The 20,307-nt window shown below is 34.5% G+C and overlaps 1 protein-coding gene across 1 annotated transcript in view; it reads left to right on the top strand.

Annotated features, from left to right (window-relative positions):
* LOC108368335 (endoribonuclease Dicer-like) overlaps positions 1-15,957 on the top strand; it is a gene marked incomplete at its 5' end in the record, with an annotated part of 20,023 nt that extends 4,066 nt beyond the window's left edge. Inside the window, 4 exon segments of the mRNA XM_017623182.1 lie at positions 4,375-4,646; positions 4,648-4,961; positions 4,964-5,550; positions 14,942-15,957. Of these exon segments, the coding sequence (XP_017478671.1) occupies positions 4,375-4,646; positions 4,648-4,961; positions 4,964-5,550; positions 14,942-15,673 (1,905 nt within the window).
* Between the last annotated feature and the right edge of the window lie 4,350 nt (positions 15,958-20,307).

Genomic DNA, 20,307 nt, shown 5'->3' with positions numbered 1-20,307 from the left:
TAATTTTCATTAAAAATTCAATTGTGCTTTGAGATAGTTTTGAATTGTGACTTTTTTTTGTTTTTCGACCACATGCATTTGTAGATACATACATATACAAAAATGAAAAGGAGCAGGAACTACGAGCGTTGCATTGTGTGCAAAGTGGTGCGATACTTTAAGGTACCTAGTTGCGAAGTTAGAAGACTTGGTTGCCTAAAGCAACGGAATTTCAGAACTGAGTAAGAGAATTTTCTTACAATATTATGCACACATAACCGCGTCAGGACCTAGATTTACACTGATATACATACGTATGTAGAAGAAAACATTAAATCATTTTTTATAAGTGGGGATGTTTTTTAGAAGTAAATATTTAACTAAACGCGCAAAAACATTGGGCGAATAGAAACAAAAAAAAATGTTTAAAACAGTTTCATAAAACATTTATTTCATTTAATTACGTGGTTTCCGTTATGAGGTATTCTTTTCTGTCCATTAGTATATGTGCATATAAGATGCGGATGCAGCTAAAATTCTGTGAAGGGAATATTGAAGTAACCCAGCAAAAAACACGATTACCACAGAAACGAAAGTGGAAACGAGCTAGGCGGTGGGAATCGCTTGCCCTCCCGCTTCAAGGCATTATTTTAACATGGGCATGTAATGTATTTAGATTTTACTTAAAACTCGGATGAACATAAATGCACATTTAATTAAGCTTAAAATTGTACTTCCTCACTCTTGTACTTCACTTCATTGACTGACTTCAACTTCGCTGCAAATTGAACAAAGAAAAACATGATTTTTATGCGAGACAAATTTCCACAGAAAGTAACGGTATAAAAAGAATTTTTGGATATTCATTCTATTTTTCAGCTGACTACGATGCAGCATTCTACTTTGCATTCCCCGAAATGAAGCAAAGAAGCGAAATAAAAAAAAATATTGTAGGACATTCNAAGAAGCGAAATAAATAAAATATTGTAGGACATTCTACTTTGCATTACCGGCAATGCCTAAAAGAAGCGAAAAAATTCGAAAATTCGGCATTATAACGCTATGCCTTCTAGAACACGTTACCACTAAAAGCGATTACCGATTTTTTGCTGGGAATCCTTAAAATTAGTATACGTATGTATTTATGCTGATGCATTTCTATGGTGAAATTATAAGCAGGTGAAGTACTAAAAAAGCTTTCTCGCTTTATTTTCCTGGCATGCGGCTATTTTATACAAATTTTTAAAGGCAAATTTTCAAATAAGATAGGGTCAAATCTTTCATCTCGCTCTTATTACTACACGCGCACCTCATAGGGTTAATTTGTTTGTTTACAGTTTTTTGACATTATAACTAGTTACAGGAGAGTTCGAGCTAGTTATCCCTTCTACCTTGTTAAATATGCCTTCGTGCATGATTCAATAATAGAAAGGTTTTGTAATAAAACAGTCTTCTCGCTCCCACACATAAAATCGGCTCCTTTACTTGTGCAAAATGTTGCTTACTCTATAGTTTCTAGTGATATTAGTAGTAAAACCAAAAATTCTTCATACTAAATATTCGTTGGCATCACCTTCGTTTGCGTAATTTTCTAGAGCAAGTGTAGAATACGACCGTTTAGCTATGAAATAACCAAAAATGCCGATTGATAGAACCTTTTACGCTGATTTCAACGATACCAAATTTATTTGCCGCTGGTAAAAAATAAAGAATATATAAGAGGTTTATTTGTATTTTTACTATTACTAAATTGTTGAAACCCAAAAGTAGATCATGATAAAATATGTAATATCGAATTAAAGATAATAACTTGCACTTTCTAAATAATATAAATTTCTTTACCATTAATTATGCAGTTTTTTTAAAAAAAGGTTATTTTTTTGGTTTTGGTTTAAAAATACAAAAAACTAAATTGTGTACATCAGCTGAAGAACAAATTAATTACCTTTATGGTGGCGTCATTAGTTTTTTAATCGGTTATATAGTTCATAAGATATTAATATTTAAAATATCTAAAAACTGAACTTTAACCTTCTAGAACGTCTTCATTTTTTACTTGCGCCAAATAATTTTGGCATGGTTGAACTGAGCATAAAAAGTTCTATTGATCTGCATTTTTCGTTTTTGCATAGCTGAACGGTCGGTATTCTAGATTTGTTCCAGGAAATGACGAATAATTGAGTGTATTGACTCGAATTTGATGTCAAATCGGTTTTTTATTTCTCAAGTCGGTTAGAAAACATAGAAGAAATTGACGACCAAGTCCAACCGGATAAAATAATAAGTGTTTACAATGGCTGCATTTCTTTATTCATTCTGAACATTTGGAATAAACTTTTTTGTTTACTTATTCTTTAGAATATTCCTGATGATATGCTAACGTATATTTCAAATGTATTCTGTTTGTTCCGGCTGTGATATGAGATTATCTGGAATGTATAAAGAAACGCAGCCAATAATGTATGTTCGGTTGACTGTGCATCTCAGAAACGAAATTATTTTTTTAAAGCGTCAAATTAAGAAAATCCCTCCAAATAATCATCAGATTATGGAACAGGACGACAAGGGCATCGAGATGAACCTTCTGTATGAAAATCTGACGCGTAAATCCTGATGAGTAAATCCAAATGGCGATTTTTTCGCATCTTCGAGAAGACGCCACGACCTTTCGTCACATCTGAATCGTCAGATTATTGAATGAGGGGTTCATTCGGGCCCATTTAGCATTCCTTGTGTATACCTGACGCGCTCGAGTAAATTTTTTTGTCACCAATTTTTGACCATTCCGTACGCCCAACCGCACCATGCAAACCGGCAGATTAGCATATTTCCGTCACGTTTGATTTATTCACTATCAGTATCTGACGCGCTCGAGTAAATCCATGTAACTGTTTTTTTTTTTTTACATTTTTAGAAGCCTGTAGATCTTCTACCCACCGCTGGATGGAAAAACATCACATGACATTTTTTTCTTGCCATCATATCATCTTCAAAATCCAATAAGTCAAAATGACGCTCGAGTAAATCCCGATTTAGCATCGGGGCTCCCCTACTAACTGTGACGAAATTACATTTTCTAAGTGATAGCCTCAGTATCCAATACAGAAACAGAACATTGTTTCACCTGATAACACAATATCTCCCTGGACAATATCCTCAAATAACAGAGATCACATAAAATTTCAGTGAAGCTGGACACGGAAAGGGTACAGCAGACGGTATTGAAGCTGTACTACGAACAGACGTGAAGCCTTTCATTGGAATTAGGAAAGTTCATCAATACACCTGGGCGAAGATTAACCCGCTAGTGATTTCTTTCAGCTCTTTGAGTTGCTTTCACTGTTTTCCGGGAAAGACCTGCTTTCATTTCAACCTCGGATCTACAAATTATGGTACTACTCCATCTAAACATCGCAAGAAGTCAATCACAAGAAGTGAGGAGTACAGAAAATCGTCAACATCTAAAACTAGGGATTTAAATGGTGGACCATTGACGAACGAGAAGAAGAAAGCTGGAGAAATAACGTTTGAGGTGCGCGGTGATTGATACAATATTCGTTTCAATCCGTATATTGAAATCGTCTTTGTACTTTTCGGGCTTTGAAAATCGTGATTGTGCCGTGATTTGATTCAGTGATTGAAGCGGCTATTTGCTACTTCCTTGTTACAAATTAATTTTGAAGTTTAAATATGTTTTTGTTTTCTTTTAAATAAATGAAATTAATAAATTGAACTAATACCTAATTTCATTAAAAATGAGAAAAAAGAAGTTTTTTTACCCCGTAGTTTTAGATATTTCGAGTTTGTCCAAAAGTACCATAAAACCTGTCTCATTTGGCTCAGTAGGCATATTTCCACGGCGAAAAATTAAGATCTCAAAAATCGCCATTTCCGAAGAAACACCTATCTATTGATATCTTACCAAGAGAGATTGACACCTGATTGCCTTAAATCTTTAAAACGCAAATTATTGCGATTTTTGAGTCGCTTGAGTTTTTGTTGTACATTCGATAGTTTGACATGGTAGCGACGATATACATATACAGCTTTTAAAAACTTTAAATTCAGCATTAGCGTTCATATTGTTCAATACATGTTTCCAATCGTAATCTTAAAGACGGTTATTCAAAAGATCAGAACTGCACGAACTAAAGTAAAAATTTGGCCGGCTGCTGTCAAGAGAAACAGTAGAGTAAACATAAAATTGAATTGTGAATCCCTTATGTGTGCATGGAACTTGTCTGATAATAAATTTATCGTCTCATCCAAGGCCCAAAATGTTATATATGTTTATAAATTAGTCTTTTGCAAAGGTGCCTTTTTTAACATATGTACATTTCCAGTTGAGCCCCCTCAGCAGTTACATAATACAAGATTTTTGTATATTTTCTGTAGGAGCCGAAAAAACTACTCCCTGCACTGCCCACCCGCTCCACCAAAGTCGAATATGAGGTGATGAATCTAACTGATACAGTGGCCTGGAAGGAATACATGGAGCCCGAAGACTTTTCTCGGAAGCCCGATTCGATATTCCCCGTTGAATTGGACTATTACTACAAATTCATATCCGGCTTAGCGATGGAATTAGATGCCTTAAAATTGAGTGAGGACGAATGGTCGCCGTCGCAATCACAGTTGAACATGCCTAAAATCAGTCACATTAGCATTCGAAAACAATGTGGCTCGCATGTCGCTATGCGATGCCCCTTTGGCTGATAAGCGACGGCTGCACATACTCGAATTGACGTTGAGCGGACAGACGATGCAGACCGCAGAGCAGGCCGATTTTTTGGCTGCCATCACCACAGCTGGCGCAAATGACGTCTTTGATATGGAGCGATTTGAGTTTTTGGGGGATTCGTTTCTTAAATTTTCGATCTCTCTATATTTGGTGCATAAGTATCCAAAATGGCATGAGGGATTCTTAACTGAAATCAAAGGGAAGCTTGTCTCGAATAAAAATCTTATCTACTGTATGCTCGATACGATATACCGGAACGAATTTGTGGTTACTTATTCAAACCTCCACATGAATGGTTGCCTCCATTAATCAGCTTACCACGAAATATTCTAGAACTCATTGAGAGTAATGAGAACATTATGAAATGTTTAACACCGAGTGATTTATATGCGATTGAACTGGATGACGACGAGATTGCCAACGGATGTTGCTCTACCGATAATTTAAGTAAATTGGTCGCTTGTAGCACTCAAACGCATAAAATGATCGAGGGACCAGCAGCGGAGGAGGCAAGACTAGACAATGAATTAAATTTGTTTATATACAAAGAGACCTTGCGCGATAAAGTCGTTGCTGACACCATGGAAGCTATACTCGGTGTTTGTGTGAAGAATTACGGCATTTACAATACTTTCCGCATGTTGGAATTCTTTGGAATCTGTAAACCTGAACCAGGCCAATCTTTCATGCGTTTAATGGACTTGAAGTTGGGCAGCCCGTTGCTGCATGCAAACATCTCGGCCCGTGAGGTCGATAGTTTCCTAATCAACTATCCAAAATTGGAGGAGAATTTGGGATATAAGTTCCGCGATCGTGCATACTTATTACAGGTACGTGCCAATTTTCGAATGTACATACTAGGCTGGGTCGATTTTGTATTGGGAAAATAAAAGGCATTTGACCGTATTGTAATAGTAATATTATGATGTCTTTGGTCTAAGCCAATTGTTATTGGCCACGAAAGATTAATTTAAAACTTATCTTTAGCCCGCGCAATATAATCAAAGTGTATGAATTTTATAAATTAAACTTTGGCTTGTATTATCTATGAATGCGTTAATTGTTATAAGCAACAACAAAAATAAAAGCAACAACACAAACTCGGCTATTTATCCGAGCTCAGCCAGGTCGGTTAAAAAATACGCGACCAGAAGGGTAGTGTTGGTAAGTGAAAAAACTGCTCTATTGTGAATTGTTAATGGGAAAATGGGGAGGGAAATTACTTATATACATTACTTATATTTTAAAAGAGTATATATATTACGCAAATACTAATTTAAATTGGTTTTTGTATCTAGATCCCGTTAAACTACTCACATTTTATTGCCAGCTACTAACAGGGTTGCTTAAGTAGCTAAAAGGAAATTTTACCCGAGTTGAGCGTTCTTTTGTCCCTCGCTTACAAAAAAATGCAGCTAATATTAAGAGGGCCATGGACTTGGTCACGCCGATTTGGTCAGTTTTCAAGATTGTTGTGAATGAAGTCAAACATGTATTGTCAAAGATTAGGAATCGTTTGATAAGTTAATAGTAGTTTCAAGCATATCAGTATTTACATACATTAACATAATACTTTAGGGTGAGAAACACCTATTTTAAGTCCATTTATGCAGTCTTGAAAATTTTTCGCGGTTTCTAAATCTGCCGTTATATGAAAGTAGGGGACGTGTAATAAGTGTTTAGATATACATAAATATTTTAGTTAATTCCATTATGTGAAAAAGTGACTGTAGGTAAATGCAATAGTCTTTAATATATCCTGGGACATCCTTTTGAAAACTCTCCAATTGGACGATATTGCTTTGCATTTAGCTTGAACGAAAAAAGTCACTCCCTGGCACACTTTTCTGTAATCCGGTTATTTATACAATTGAAGAGACATTTTTTTAGAAAAAAACTGGAGATCCACTTATGTTTATCGATATAACTTTGGTAAATGTTACTCGATCGGTACCTAATAATTACCAAATTGAAGGCGAGACTTAATGTTACTGATTTTTGATAATAATATGATTAAAATTGTTCGGATTATAAACAAATGATTAAAAAAAAAATTAGAACAAATTTTTCGTCATTTTCTTATATTTGCAATTTTTATATTTTATGCATAAACCTAAGTAGACTAATTAGTGTTTCTAGAAGTTGTGCCTGTTCAGTGTTTCCATACTCATTTGCATAGACAAACTTTTTCCACGATGATGGAAAATAATGGCTTTTCTATTAGAGTTACCGAAATTGTTCCGAAAATTTGCGAAAATTCGCGAACTATAGCTAATATTAAAAAAAAAGATTAGAATATTTGGAACCAGCGACCCAAACGCACGCTAGCAATATTAAAGCTGTTCTTTACATCTTTTGACTTTTGGGCAGTGCAATTATCAAGAGAACAATTAAAATTTTATTGAAAACAGATAACTTTGAGATTAACGATAAGCTAAAGGGCTGCGAGAAATGAAATTTGACTTTATCTTTTGCGTAAACGGATTCATTATCTAATAATATGCACCAAACCCTTTTGCTGAACCCAGAATTTTTAACAAGAATTGGTCTTATTCGACGAGTGTACTGTGGATCACTTGGCGGTCGATGCGCGGGCTCTTACAACTAAAATTAAATACTAATATTTTGCAGGCTTGTGGTTGACTTCATGATACAATATATTTTCACTATTACCAAGGGATTTGAGAAAAATTAGATTTTCGACCCGCCCTAGTACATGCATACAATTTTTGAATACTTTTTATACTCGGGCGCACTCGTGCACCACGATATATTATATATTGTGCACAACGGTTGTTTGTAGCACTCGTAACAAAATTGTGGTAGATATAGATAGAATAAAAAGAAATTCGATTCAACTATTTTTTGCTCGATTATCGATAGCAACCGAACTTCAGCTACATTTGCATATAAAGTGTGTATACAGGCACCTACATTTTTGCGAAATTAACATTTTGCAATGTATTTTGCTTTTACACCGTGAAAATTAAAACAAAACAATTTGAAATTTTAGTTTTCGTGGTGAACGTGCTTTTGGTGAATCAAAAGCGAACTAGTTACAAATTTCTTCCTCTATCAACTGAAGCACCTCTTTTAAAACCACCGACATACCAAATTTTCCAAATTAAAGTGATTTCTGTGGGACTCCCTTCTGAGAAAAATCAAAGCGGTGCGCACGCTTTTAGGAGCAGAGGTATACGAAGTCGTTTCTCTGTTTATTAACCATATATAATAAAGCTTCTCTTGGAAGTTTGGAATATGCTTTGAATGTGAACCCAAAAAGATAATAAAAGAAAAACCTTGAAAGCATTAACTTTTGTTACAGTGCAGGCTGTTGCTAGAGGATTGGAATTATCCTTTAAATGCCGCTTGATTGAAATTCTCTCCCCTTTAAACAAATAATTGTACTGAACTTAGCATTGTTGCTGACTTTCATTTAATACTTTTTATTTTAATAATTTCATTTTACTAGCACAGCTTGTTGTCGTTGCCGGTTGTCGAACCTTCAAATTTCGATTATCGATAACTCTACAGCAACTGACGATAGCTACCATTCGTAGCACAAATTTTCTTTCCAGTTGCCTTTTCAGCTGGCAGCCGAACCGTGCTTGCGTTGCTATCCGTAATCGACCTACTATTTTTGCGCCCAAACGTTTGTGTACACCATAAGTTCCAGTTTTGTATGGCTAAGTACGGATAGTATTGAAAATGTGCAAAATCTGACAATAAACACGCTCATGTTCCATATCACTATAATTTTGATAAATTCCATTCCATTATAACTGGTGGGAGATTTTACTCGCAACACTTAATTTTTAAGAAAGAGGTTTTTGCGTTGTAAAATATCTCTCGCCACAAGCAATAACCGCCTAAGTTGACTTAAGAAAGAATGGAGTTGTATATCGAGGGCTTATATTCAATACCCTGTATCTGCAATTTTTCACAAAAACTACTTTGTGATGTTAGAACCCATCTGGGACATTGCAATTTAATAGTAAGTTCTTCTGTCAAGCGTTATACAAGGTCACCATTAATATCAACGATGACACTTATTTATTTTTATCAGAATCTCAGTTTTGTGAAAAGTGCAGATAGAGGGTATCGAATATAAGCCCTCGATATACTATCGTATTCTTCAACCACTATTCCATGCGTATGGTGAAATCCGCATCTCGCCAAATAGACTATCCCCATAAGGATAACATTACAATCCAAATGTTTAAAACGTTTTTTTTCTCGAATTCGGGTTTTTCGACTTAGGCTGTTATTGCTTATGACCACAGACATGAACTATACGCTCTCGTTTTCAATAAAAATTAGGTTGATATAATCTTCATGGGAATATTAAAAAATATTTCAAGTTGGTGCACACATTTCTCTTAGTCCAGCTGTGCATAACAAGAAAAAACGATATATAAAGCGTGCGCCATATAAAGAATGTACACGAAAAAAACTGGTCGCACATAACCAAGCATAGCTCGGTTAATCATAACATTAAAATAAAAATCGGTAGACACTTAAAAAGCTGGAAGCATTTTCCACCTTACTGCATCATTTCTTTTTAGTAACAAAAATCAGTGTAGAAACGAGGACCAAGAAAGAAATCGATCGCGAGTTAATATTGCGCAAAAAGCTGGAAAATCCCAGCATGTTCCATAACGACATCGCAAAAAAGCTAAAATTTCCAAAGTCTACCGTTACTTATGTGCTTAAAAAATACAATGAATGTTTATCTTTAAAAAGGAACCCTGGTAGTGGCAGAAAAAAAGGATTTGCTTGCGGAATTAAGGCAAAGGAAGTGTTATCTGCTTTTAAGAAAAATCCTGGACTTTCGGTAAGAGATGTCGGCAAAAAATTAAACATGTCGTCTTCGTATATACAAAAAGTATGCAAAACAGCCGGACTACGTTCTTACAAAGTGAATGCAGCACCTAATCGCAACGGTAAGCAAAATTTGTTGGCGAAACAACGTGCTCGGAAATTGTACGACAGTCTCATACAAAAATTTGGCTGTATTGTTATGGATGACGAATCGTACGTAAAAGCCGATTTTAAACAAATCCGGGGTCGCGAATTTCACACTGGAAATAAAAGAGGCAATGTTGCAGATAAATATAAAAACAAAAAGTTTGACAAATTTCCCAAAAAGTTTCTCATTTGGCAGGCAATTTGCCAATGCGGCTTCAAAAGTGATCCTTTTGTAAGCACTGGTACAATTAACCAATAAATTTATGTTAAGGAGTGTCTGCAAAAGCGACTTTTACCTCTTATACGGCTTCATAAAGATCCAGTGCTTTTTTGGCCTGATCTCGCGATATGTCATTACGGAAAAATGGCTTTAGGATGGTAGCATAGAAACAAAGTGTATTTTGTAGCAAAAGAGGTGAATCCACCTAATTTTCCAGAGCATCGGCCGATCGAAACCTACTGGGCCGTTATGAAATCCAAACTTCTTAAGACCCACAAAGCTGTAAAAAACGCACAACAATTCAAAAATAAATGGCAGCTGGTTTCCATGGAAATCACTGAAACTTCTGTGCAAGGGCTAATGAAGGACATAAAGTCAAAATTGCGATCGTTTGCTTATTACAAGGAGAATTAACTCTTGTTTAACGAATTTCATTAAAACTAAGTTTAGATGTAAATATATGTAAATATCGTTGAATTCCAATAATATATTTATGTTTTAGAACGTTTTAACTGTGACCAGTTTTTTTCGTGTACATTCTTTATACAGTTATCTTTTGTCCTGTCAATTTTGCCAGTTTGTCCATAAAAACCCGAAACCCGAAAAACCGAAAATAAAATTTCTGCCGAAAAAATACTAGCGTGCTCAGGAAATTCGCCTGATTAACATATCCAAACATGCATTCCTAAAAATATTCGCAAACATAGTTAATTAATGAAAAACAATTGAAAATTCACCTCTCAATGCCTCAAACAATGACAAATTCACTATAACTCAACGAATCGAGGATACACTCTCAATTTGTAGAGGAAACAATAATCTACAAAATCGATGCGGGAAGCTATGCCCTACAATGCCTATTTTTTGGGGGTGCGGGTGATCAAAAATAGGTAAAACATAAAAAAATTTTATTAAATATTTAAAATTGTGACCTAAATATAAAAAAGCCCTGCGCTTTCGAAATCTGGTTTCGGTTTGGCTCTGTCTACTTTGGTTCGAAAGATATTTGATTTAAAAATCAGCTAAGTTTAGTCAATCATCAAGAAACGGTTTTTGTGATTGACATTTTTCAACTTTGGAGACGTAGCGTTCATAACGACAAACGATATTTTATAAGTTTCTGTTTGGAAGATACACTAATCGTTTATCTAAAGTAAGCTTTTTCTTAAATTAGTATTAACCTAAGTTCATCAATTTTTGTGTTGATAATTAAAGGTTTATTTCTTACATTTTTACTTTTACCTAAGCTTTTAAATACTAAACCAGAACAAGCCTAAAAAAATATTTATACAGGCGTCTACTATGAGTTATCCAAATAATTACATATATAAACTAGCTGCGGGAAAATGCGGGTTTTTACGTAAAGGGCTGCTTTAAAGTCAAGTCGTAAAATTTTAGAAAAAAATTGGTTTAGAAAAATTTAACAGGAATCTGTGGGAATTGAATCATAAAATAGTGCAGATTAATAACTTCAAGTATATGTACGTTTGACCAAATTGCTCATTTAAAGAAAATGTTGTTGATATATCTTCCGTTGCTCTAATCACGTCAGTTGCGGCAGATCTTGAAGATGTTTTGGTATAAATATTTTTAAACCAGTTTTTATTTTTTCAAAGTAAAATTTAAAAAATTAATATTTTTGCAGTGCCACTTATGTATATATGAAAAAATGTCAAGCTGGACAAAAAAATATGGAAAAATGTAAAAATTATTCCCAACTTTAATATGAATTTCTAACCAATTTTTGGCTGATTTTACATGGTGAAATTTAAAAGATAATTAAAAATTTGAATTTTATCAATAATTTTCATTAAGTTAACGATAGTCGCATGAAGCTTTGCAATGCAAAAAAATATGAAATTTTCGAAGATCTTGTAGTTTGAATGAAAATTGTATAATTTTAAATTCTTTTGCGGGTCAGTTTACAAAGTCGATTTTTAGTTATTTTTTACTGTTGTTGGTAATTACATACGTCTTTTCCAATACCAAAAAACAAAAAAAAAAAACGATAAAATAATGTGGTTGTTCACACTTGCCTGGTTATCAGGTTATTTGGTTATGTGTTTATATTTTTTATTCAGCTTACAAAAATAAAATACACTTCTTCTCCTTTATTGGCGCTGTAACCGCCTAAGCGATTTTGGCCGAGTCCAAAACAGCACGCCAGTCATTTCTCTTCTGTGCTAACTGCCGCCAATTGGAAATGCCAAGTGAAGCCAAGTCCTTCTCCACCTGGTCTTTCCAACGCAGAGGAGGCCTCCCTCTTCCTCTGTTACCAGCATCGCGGCCCGCGTTGAATACTTTCAGAGCAGGAGCGTTTCTATCCTTTCGAACGACATGGCCAAGCATGGCAACATATACATTAGGGTGGTTAATTTTTTTTACTATATGCTGCGTATATCTTATGAGGATTCTACGTGTAATTCTAAGCAAATTTGCCGAAAATTCCGGCAATTTTTATTTCCTTAATTTAATAAACAAACCATGGGCATAAAATCAACTTGGAGTTTGCGAAATTGCGAAAATAGGTTTCAAAGAAAATGTGAAATTTTCACTGTTGGACCCTCCGGTGGAAGTTATAAGAAAAAGATAAGTACAGAAATGTACTCCTCATACCATAAAACCCCTTATAGCATGTTTTTAAAACAAAATTTACCACTTTACGACACTACAGCAAAATGCTAAGAAACCTAATTTCACAATTTGGCAAACTTCAAACTGATTTTACACATGCGCTTGTGTGCGTAGCAGCGAAGTCTTCCTCAACAGCCAGTGTTCGGCCTATACCACATTTGTAAAAGTGATTCCACTTTTTTTTTTTGCTTAATTACTAAACTACCACATCTTGAAACTTCTTTTTTTTAATTTGCTCATTCTTCCATCGCTAACTTTCTGTTTATTTTATGCGAATGCACAATTTTGGTGTCAAATATTGAACAAGTATTAGCAGCAGAGCAAGCAGCACATTTATTTATTTTTGGTGTCGTATACAAAAAGGTTTTTGGTTGGATAAAATATTAGCTTTTTTCCAGAGCTCATTGCTTTTCTATACCATTACTTATTGAAAATGTTTGAGCGTATACTTATATGTGTATATGTAAGTAAACAATTTTAGCTACCATTTTTAGCCACAACTACTTTTTTAGCCCTCTTTTTGAAGGAATTTGGCTACAAATGATTCGCGGCAACACTGGGTAGAATCCTTCTGTGGTATACGCGCATAGTCGAAAAAATTCCCAATACAAATTGACCCGCCCTAATATACATATATTTTGTTTTATTTTTAATTTGGGGTAACTTTTCAAGGTAAAATTGGAGCAATTTAAATGTTTTGTTATCTTTATCGATAAACAATTTTCTACTTAGAACACAAAAAAACTGCGAAGAAAAATTTAAACCCGTTCAGAAGTTATAGATTATTGATCACTCAAACCCCTAAAAAAGCACTGTGCAACGCCAATAACACCAATTGTTTTCAATTATCTATATATTATTCTGAAACAAGGCGCTTATTCCCAGCGATCTACAAGTCGTACAGAGACAAATTATACATCAAATTAAAGTGCTCGATCTGAAACTTTGATTTAAGATTCATTGAACCATTTTCGAAATATTTACGTCGAAAGATTTAAAAATTTTTACATTGAGCAAAGCATTGCTACGTTCATTTCGATAGGCAGCGTCTCAGCGGGACATACGAGAATGAAAAAGTGTTCCATTTATTCGCTTTCGTCCCTGTTTTTGTTTTATATCGAGCAAATAATTGCCATGTTCGTGAGAATGTGATACAGTGGAAGATCTGCAAAACAAAAATGTTGCTTTTGGATATTAATCAAAACCACTTGAAGGTTCGATCAATTTCGTGTCCAAAAAATAATCACTGTACGGTAAATAATTAAGAAATGTTCGGAGATGAAAATATTACTTTGGCGTCGATATCTACTGCTGTTTCGGAATATCCACATGTGCTAGTGGAGTAGGGGAGTTGTACCTCATGACTTGATACTAAAAGTTGGAGCAATTGTGATGTTAATCCCCAAACTAAAAATTTATTTATGCATATATGAAGGGTGTGTTAATAGTCTCGCCTAAAGGCGGACTCACCGTTCGTGTCCGGACACTATTTGTTAGTGATTTTACGCGTTCCTTTCCCACTTTGTCCCACTGAGAGCGCGACAAAAATGTGCTCAACACTCTTTGTTCGAATCAAATTGATTTTGATTTTCTGTCCGAACGCCTTGATGTTTCGGGTTACCGCGTTCTAGTTTGTATGCGTTTACAGCGAATTGTATGTATTATCTTCCCTTGAAATCCTATGACGGCAACAATGTCATCAGTTGTTTGCTTCATAACAAAATAAAATGTGCCGAACTGAACGGTGAACCGTACTTCAGCACCCTCTCCGGCAAAAATCTTTTGAGAGCAAACGGACACGGACACGAACGGTGAACCCGCCTTAAAAGTTAAAGAACTACAATATAATTGTTTGGATGCCGCAATACCAATATAAATATATATAGGGTTAGTTAATGTACTTCAAACATGTGATTCACAAGGGAAACGAATTTTACTTCCCCATAAAAATTAACAGTCCAGCGAATCAACACTTCCATTTGTGTTTAAACGTTGCCATTTCAAAATTATTGTAGCGTCTGCAACAAAATTAAATAGGTCTCAAAGTCAGACCCCGCATGGCCAGCTTTGTATACGCATTGAGTAAAGTATGATCTTGCCAAAGTACCAAAGTTAAAGTTAACTACCAAAAGCAATGCATGTGGTTTTTAGAATAAAGAAATATCCAGATTATTTAGACCACGAGCACCCCGATTTTCGGGGATTTTTACTAGTTTAATATATTTATGGACATTTTTGGGGTTGCATGTTTGGATATGTTAATCAGGTGGATTTTCTTAGCACTCTAGTATTTTTTTGGGGTAGAAATTTTATTTCCCCCTTAAAGTCTAAATTGACTGGACTATTAGGTGTTTTTACTTCATTCATATTGCATTTCTTTTATTTCCTTCTTTTTTCAGGCCTTAACGCATCCGTCCTACCCGACTAATCGGATAACTGGCTGCTATCAAGAACTCGAATTTATTGGTGACGCTATACTTGACTTCCTGGTTTCATGCTTCATATTTGAGCGCTATCGTCATAAGACTCCCGGTATGTTGACAGACTTGCGTTCGGCTTTGGTCAATAACATAACATTGGGTTGTGTCTGCGTACGACATCGCTTCCATTTATTCTTGTTGGCTGAAAATAGTGTGCTGGCTGAGTCTATAAAAAATTTCGCCATTTATCAGGAGAAGCAAAATTACTATGTTACCGATCAGGTGCACATATTGATGGAGGAGAATGTTATGAATGAAGATGAGGTTAAGGGTGCCACTTACAATTTATCAGCGAATGTTGATGTCCCGAAGGCATTAGGTGACATTCTGGAGGCATTAATTGCCGCTGTTTATCTCGACAGTCGAGACTTGCGCACTACTTGGAATGTCATATACGGTCTGCTGGAGCAAGAATTCAACCAGTTCTCTCGCGATGTACCCATCGATGCAGTGCGACAGTTGAATGATCATAAACACGCAAATCCCAAATACAGCGATCCAATTGTAGACAATGAAACATACATGGTGAAATGCCAGTTTACATGCCTCGACAAAAGTGTGGAGGTGAATGGGTTTGGCTTAAATGGAAAGCAAGCCAAGAAAGCGGCAGCAAAACATGCGCTTCAAATATTGGCTAAATACTCCAGCTAAATACTTTCATTTTTTTGCTTCCAAAAATAAGATTTATTATAAATGTTTCTGTTAAAAGGTCAAATAAGACTGAAAGTAGATATAGAGGAAGGGATTTAGAAAGTGGAAGGCTTTTAGCACTGTTATATACATATGTATGTATATCGTCCCCCCATGCCAGAAGCATGAAAGTGTAAATTTACCAATTCTGAGTTAATGGGTTGACTTGATTCACCTTTGGATGTTCTATGTTATACCAAAACCCAGAATACCATGCGTACACGGAAACCACATATTTTACAATGTCAATTACATGGATTTAGAGTTAAGTACCATAAAAAAAAACTTTCAAACCAAGGGGAATTCATATAAGGTGGTATCGATTCAACAAATACAACAATTACCTGTATTTTGTTTTTGCTTTTAGCTGGTGATTGTCAAATTTCAGCTATTCTTCTCCGAATGAAAAAGGGCGACAGAAAATGCAAACACTCACGTTTTCACTCACTCACTAGCAAAATATAAAATTTTGACAATCAAACGCTACACACAGCTGAATAAACAACACCACCTTATATAAATTCGCCTTGTTTCAAACCTTTTCATTTTTAAACGACTTCCAAAAAATGAGGTTATCAGTTCGTCGGAATATTTTATTTTTTATTTTTTATGTATGTTACCGCATAACTTTGGATCAGATCCGATCATTGGATCATGAATTATATATATGTATATACATATATATAATTCATGATCCAATGATCGGATATATATATATATATATTATATGAGAATTGAAGTCGGTTTTGTTTTTTGCTTAAAAATTACTTGTTACACATTCATGTTTCTAGCATAAGGGGGACGATATGTACATGTTTACTTAGATATAAAACATATGAACATGATCCATATACTAACTATGAATCAAAACGAATTTTAAATTTGAAAATGTAATTCCATTTGAAGAAATAGTGAGATAGATAGTAACAAATTTAGTATCCTATAAATAATTGTTTTTGAGGCTAAAATATTTTGTTCTTAAAAAACAAACTTTATTCCAATGATTTTCGGTTTCTAAATTTAAATTTCTAAATTTAAATGTTAAAAATTTGTCCGACTGTTTTATTTTCTCAACATTGTATGTGTGATTAATAGTTTTCACACTGAGATTTAGTTTCCCAGTCGGCAAAATTATGAACGTTTCTCAATAAAATCTTTCAATAGTCCTGCTATTCGAAGGAAGATAAGAAATTTGGTGCCTAGATTGCTCTTGGTTCAATAAGCTTGCTATTGCAAATGTACTAAATCCTCGCCACCTTCCATATAACGGAATTTTCGAAAAATGTGACAACTACAAATCGTCGTTTAAAGTACAAAATCGCGTATCGTCATTCTGCCAAATCGCATAACTGACATTTGCTGCTAAACATTGGATTTTCTCATCTTTATCCATTCGTCCTGAAATATACTAGCTAGAAATGCGATTTCTTTATAAAAAAGGAAACCATTTTGAAATATAAGTGTTTTTACTCTAAAAAATGATTTATGCAACCTCACATACGCGGTTGTGCGTTATCTTGATACGCGGCTTTGCATTTTGTTGATATTTCAGTAATTGCTGGGACTGAATCGCTCAAAATTGAGATAAGAAGTAAATATTTGAAAGAAAATATAAAATTTGAAAAAATGGGCGTAAAAGCGCCTTCGTCTTGTTAGGAGCCGTAACCTCCTAAGCGATTTTGGGCGAGTCCAAAAAAGCACGCCAGTCGTTTCTCTTCTGTGCCAACTTATACCGGCTTTTTATGATAAAATAGGAATCTTCAAGAAATTCGATATACACATACATAGGGTAAGATGTTAAAAAAAAATTCGAAATCGGACGATAACCCCGCCCACTTCCCATATAACGCATATTAGATATTTCACAACGTTGCCTTTCAGCGCAAAATTGGATTTGAAAAAATGGGCGTAAAAGCGCCTTCGTCTTGTTAGGAGCCGTAACCTCCTAAGCGATTTTGGGCGAGTCCAAAAAAGCACGCCAGTCGTTTCTCTTCTGTGCCAACTTATACCGACTATTTATGATAAAATAGGAATCTTCAAGAAATTCGATATACACAAACATAGGGTAAGATGTTAAAAAAAATTCGAAATCGGACGATAACCCCGCCCACTTCCCATATAACGCATATTAGATATTTCACAATGTTGCCTTTCAGCGAAAAGTTTGATTTTTGTGAAATTTCGTAAAGGAAAGTGATCCAACCACTTTTCAACACTTCAATCACATGCATATTTTATTTACGACTAAATCGAACTTACTTACGACTAAATCGAACTTACTTAATCTTGGTACATTTGTATGCGCCTCGCTAATCAAGGTATTAAACATTTTTTAATCGGTTTCGGTTTTTCCTATTTTGCCGGCTGGATTTAAGTCTTATGCACGCTAATTGTAAAAGGATAAGTGTATAGCATAATTCAAAAATATAATCGCATCAAGTTAAAGTAAAAGTCTAAGGGCCAATTTCTCCTGTAGGTTTTAAATTTATCTACCCCTTAAGCACAAATTTTGTTCTGAAAAATAAAATATGTTTGAAGAACAGATAAATTTTAAAACGTACTTGAGAAAACGGCACTAAAATTGGTTACAAAGCAATTTTTAAACCACAAAAAACATTCGACTTTAATGCCCATATAAAAATGTAAGAGTACCGTTAATTTCTTCATGATAAAACGATCGGAACTAAACCAAATTATAATAGCACCGACCTCGAGGTTCCACCATTCCGATAAAGAAAAAGAATTATCAAAAACGGTTGATGTGGTTCAAGGTCATCCGGTAACATACATAAAAAAATCCGATGAATTAAACAGCTTCCTATATACTATTTTTGGCATATTTGTTCATTAGCACAATGATATGATGTACGACAAAATTTATGCATATGCCATCCGCACGAATGTAATCCGATTCTTGCGAATGACATCCCGCGGATACATGTCTACTACAGTCCGTAGATTATTGTTAAGATTGTGTAAACATCATTCTATTTAAAAAGAAAGAAATTTGGAAACACATTTATTAACATTTGCACTTTTAGCCTCCATGTAAACGCAATCCCCTTTCTAAATACTTAGGTATTTTAAGATACCATATGGCCTTGTTTATTGACTAGTCTAAGTTTTATATGTATACAAGAGCTAATCTGTACTGTTAATACACATATTGTGCTGTTAAAATATACATACAGACATACTCGTTTAACCATATACTTTCATAGTAAAATATGTTACATAACTATATATGTATTTACACACCTACATTCATATGTTCTAGCATTTGCTGCCTAACGCTTTATTGATATCTCGCGAATGAATTCCATTGTACTATTAAAACTTAGTTAAGGAACACTTGGCTAAAAAACGTGAGATATGTAAAATATTAAAAGCTTTACTATTTTTTATTTAAACTTTTTTGGTTTTTAATTTAACTGCATAACAAGTAATCTTTTAACGCGTATGTACACTAGGGCAGGCGTTCGCAAAATTTTTGTCCCTGCGGCACCCTTTTTGTGCTAAAAAAATTTCCCGGCACAGCTACTCTTAAAATGGCTTGACTGTTTACGAAAATAAGAAAACACAATGCAAATTTAATGCTCATTAACAGGCTAACCTAATATTCACGCACGCCGCCAATTTACTGTCAAAAATTTCTCATGCGCNCGCGGCACCCTTTTTGTGCTAAAAAAATTTCCCGGCACAGTTACTCTTAAAATGGCTTGACTGTTTACGAAAATAAGAAAACACAATGCAAATTTAATGCTCATTAAGCTTTAATGGGAGGGATGACATTTTTTTTTTTGATGATTTCTTTATTTCCTTTAAGTTTATTTGTCAATTTTNTTTTGTTCTGCGTGACATTTTGATTTGACATTTCGCTCAATGGAATCAAATACAAACGCACGCAAGCCAATTTAGGGTGACGCAAGAAAAAAAATTCTACGGCGTGCGTACCAAAACGCAAGCCGCGAATATTAGGTTAGCCTGTAAGCTTTAATGGGAGGGATGACATTTTTTTTTTGATGATTTCTTTATTTCCTTTAAGTTTATTTGTCAATTTTACCCTTAAATCATTTGACGCTGAAAGCTTGCTTATGTATTTGTTTTTTACATCCCTGCAAACCATTTTTTATTTTCATTTCTTTACCGATTTTCTTCCGAAATTTCGTAAAAGAATGGAAGTGTGCGTAATTTATTTAATTTTAGAAAATTCCGCAAAAAATCGGATGGGATCTTTCCGAATTCTTTAAAAATTCGTTACGATTCAGAATACTCTGAAAAAATGGTTTGCAGGGCGTTAGGAGTATCTGATTTCTGTAACGATTTTTTTACGAATTTTCAAAGAAAATTATATGAAGGGGTTGACACGAACTCGTAAAGAAATTTCTGTACGAAAAATAAAGAAAATTCTGGAAAAATTCTGAAAGATATTCTTCACATAGCAGCATTATTTTCGTTGCTTCACAGATTTTCTTCCGAAATTTCGTAAAAGAATGGAAGTGTGCGTAATTTATTTAATTTTAGAAAATTCGGCAAAAAATCGAGTTAAATCTTAACGAATTCTTTAAAATTTCTTTGCAATGCAGAATACTCTG

The sequence above is a fragment of the Rhagoletis zephyria genome, unplaced genomic scaffold (genome assembly GCF_001687245.7).
Source record: "Rhagoletis zephyria isolate East Lansing unplaced genomic scaffold, Rhagoletis_zephyria_1.1 Rzeph_scaffold_03073, whole genome shotgun sequence".
Classification (NCBI taxonomy): domain Eukaryota; kingdom Metazoa; phylum Arthropoda; class Insecta; order Diptera; family Tephritidae; genus Rhagoletis; species Rhagoletis zephyria.
Note: the sequence above shows the minus strand (reverse complement) of the source record. Positions and strands in the feature narration are given on the sequence as shown.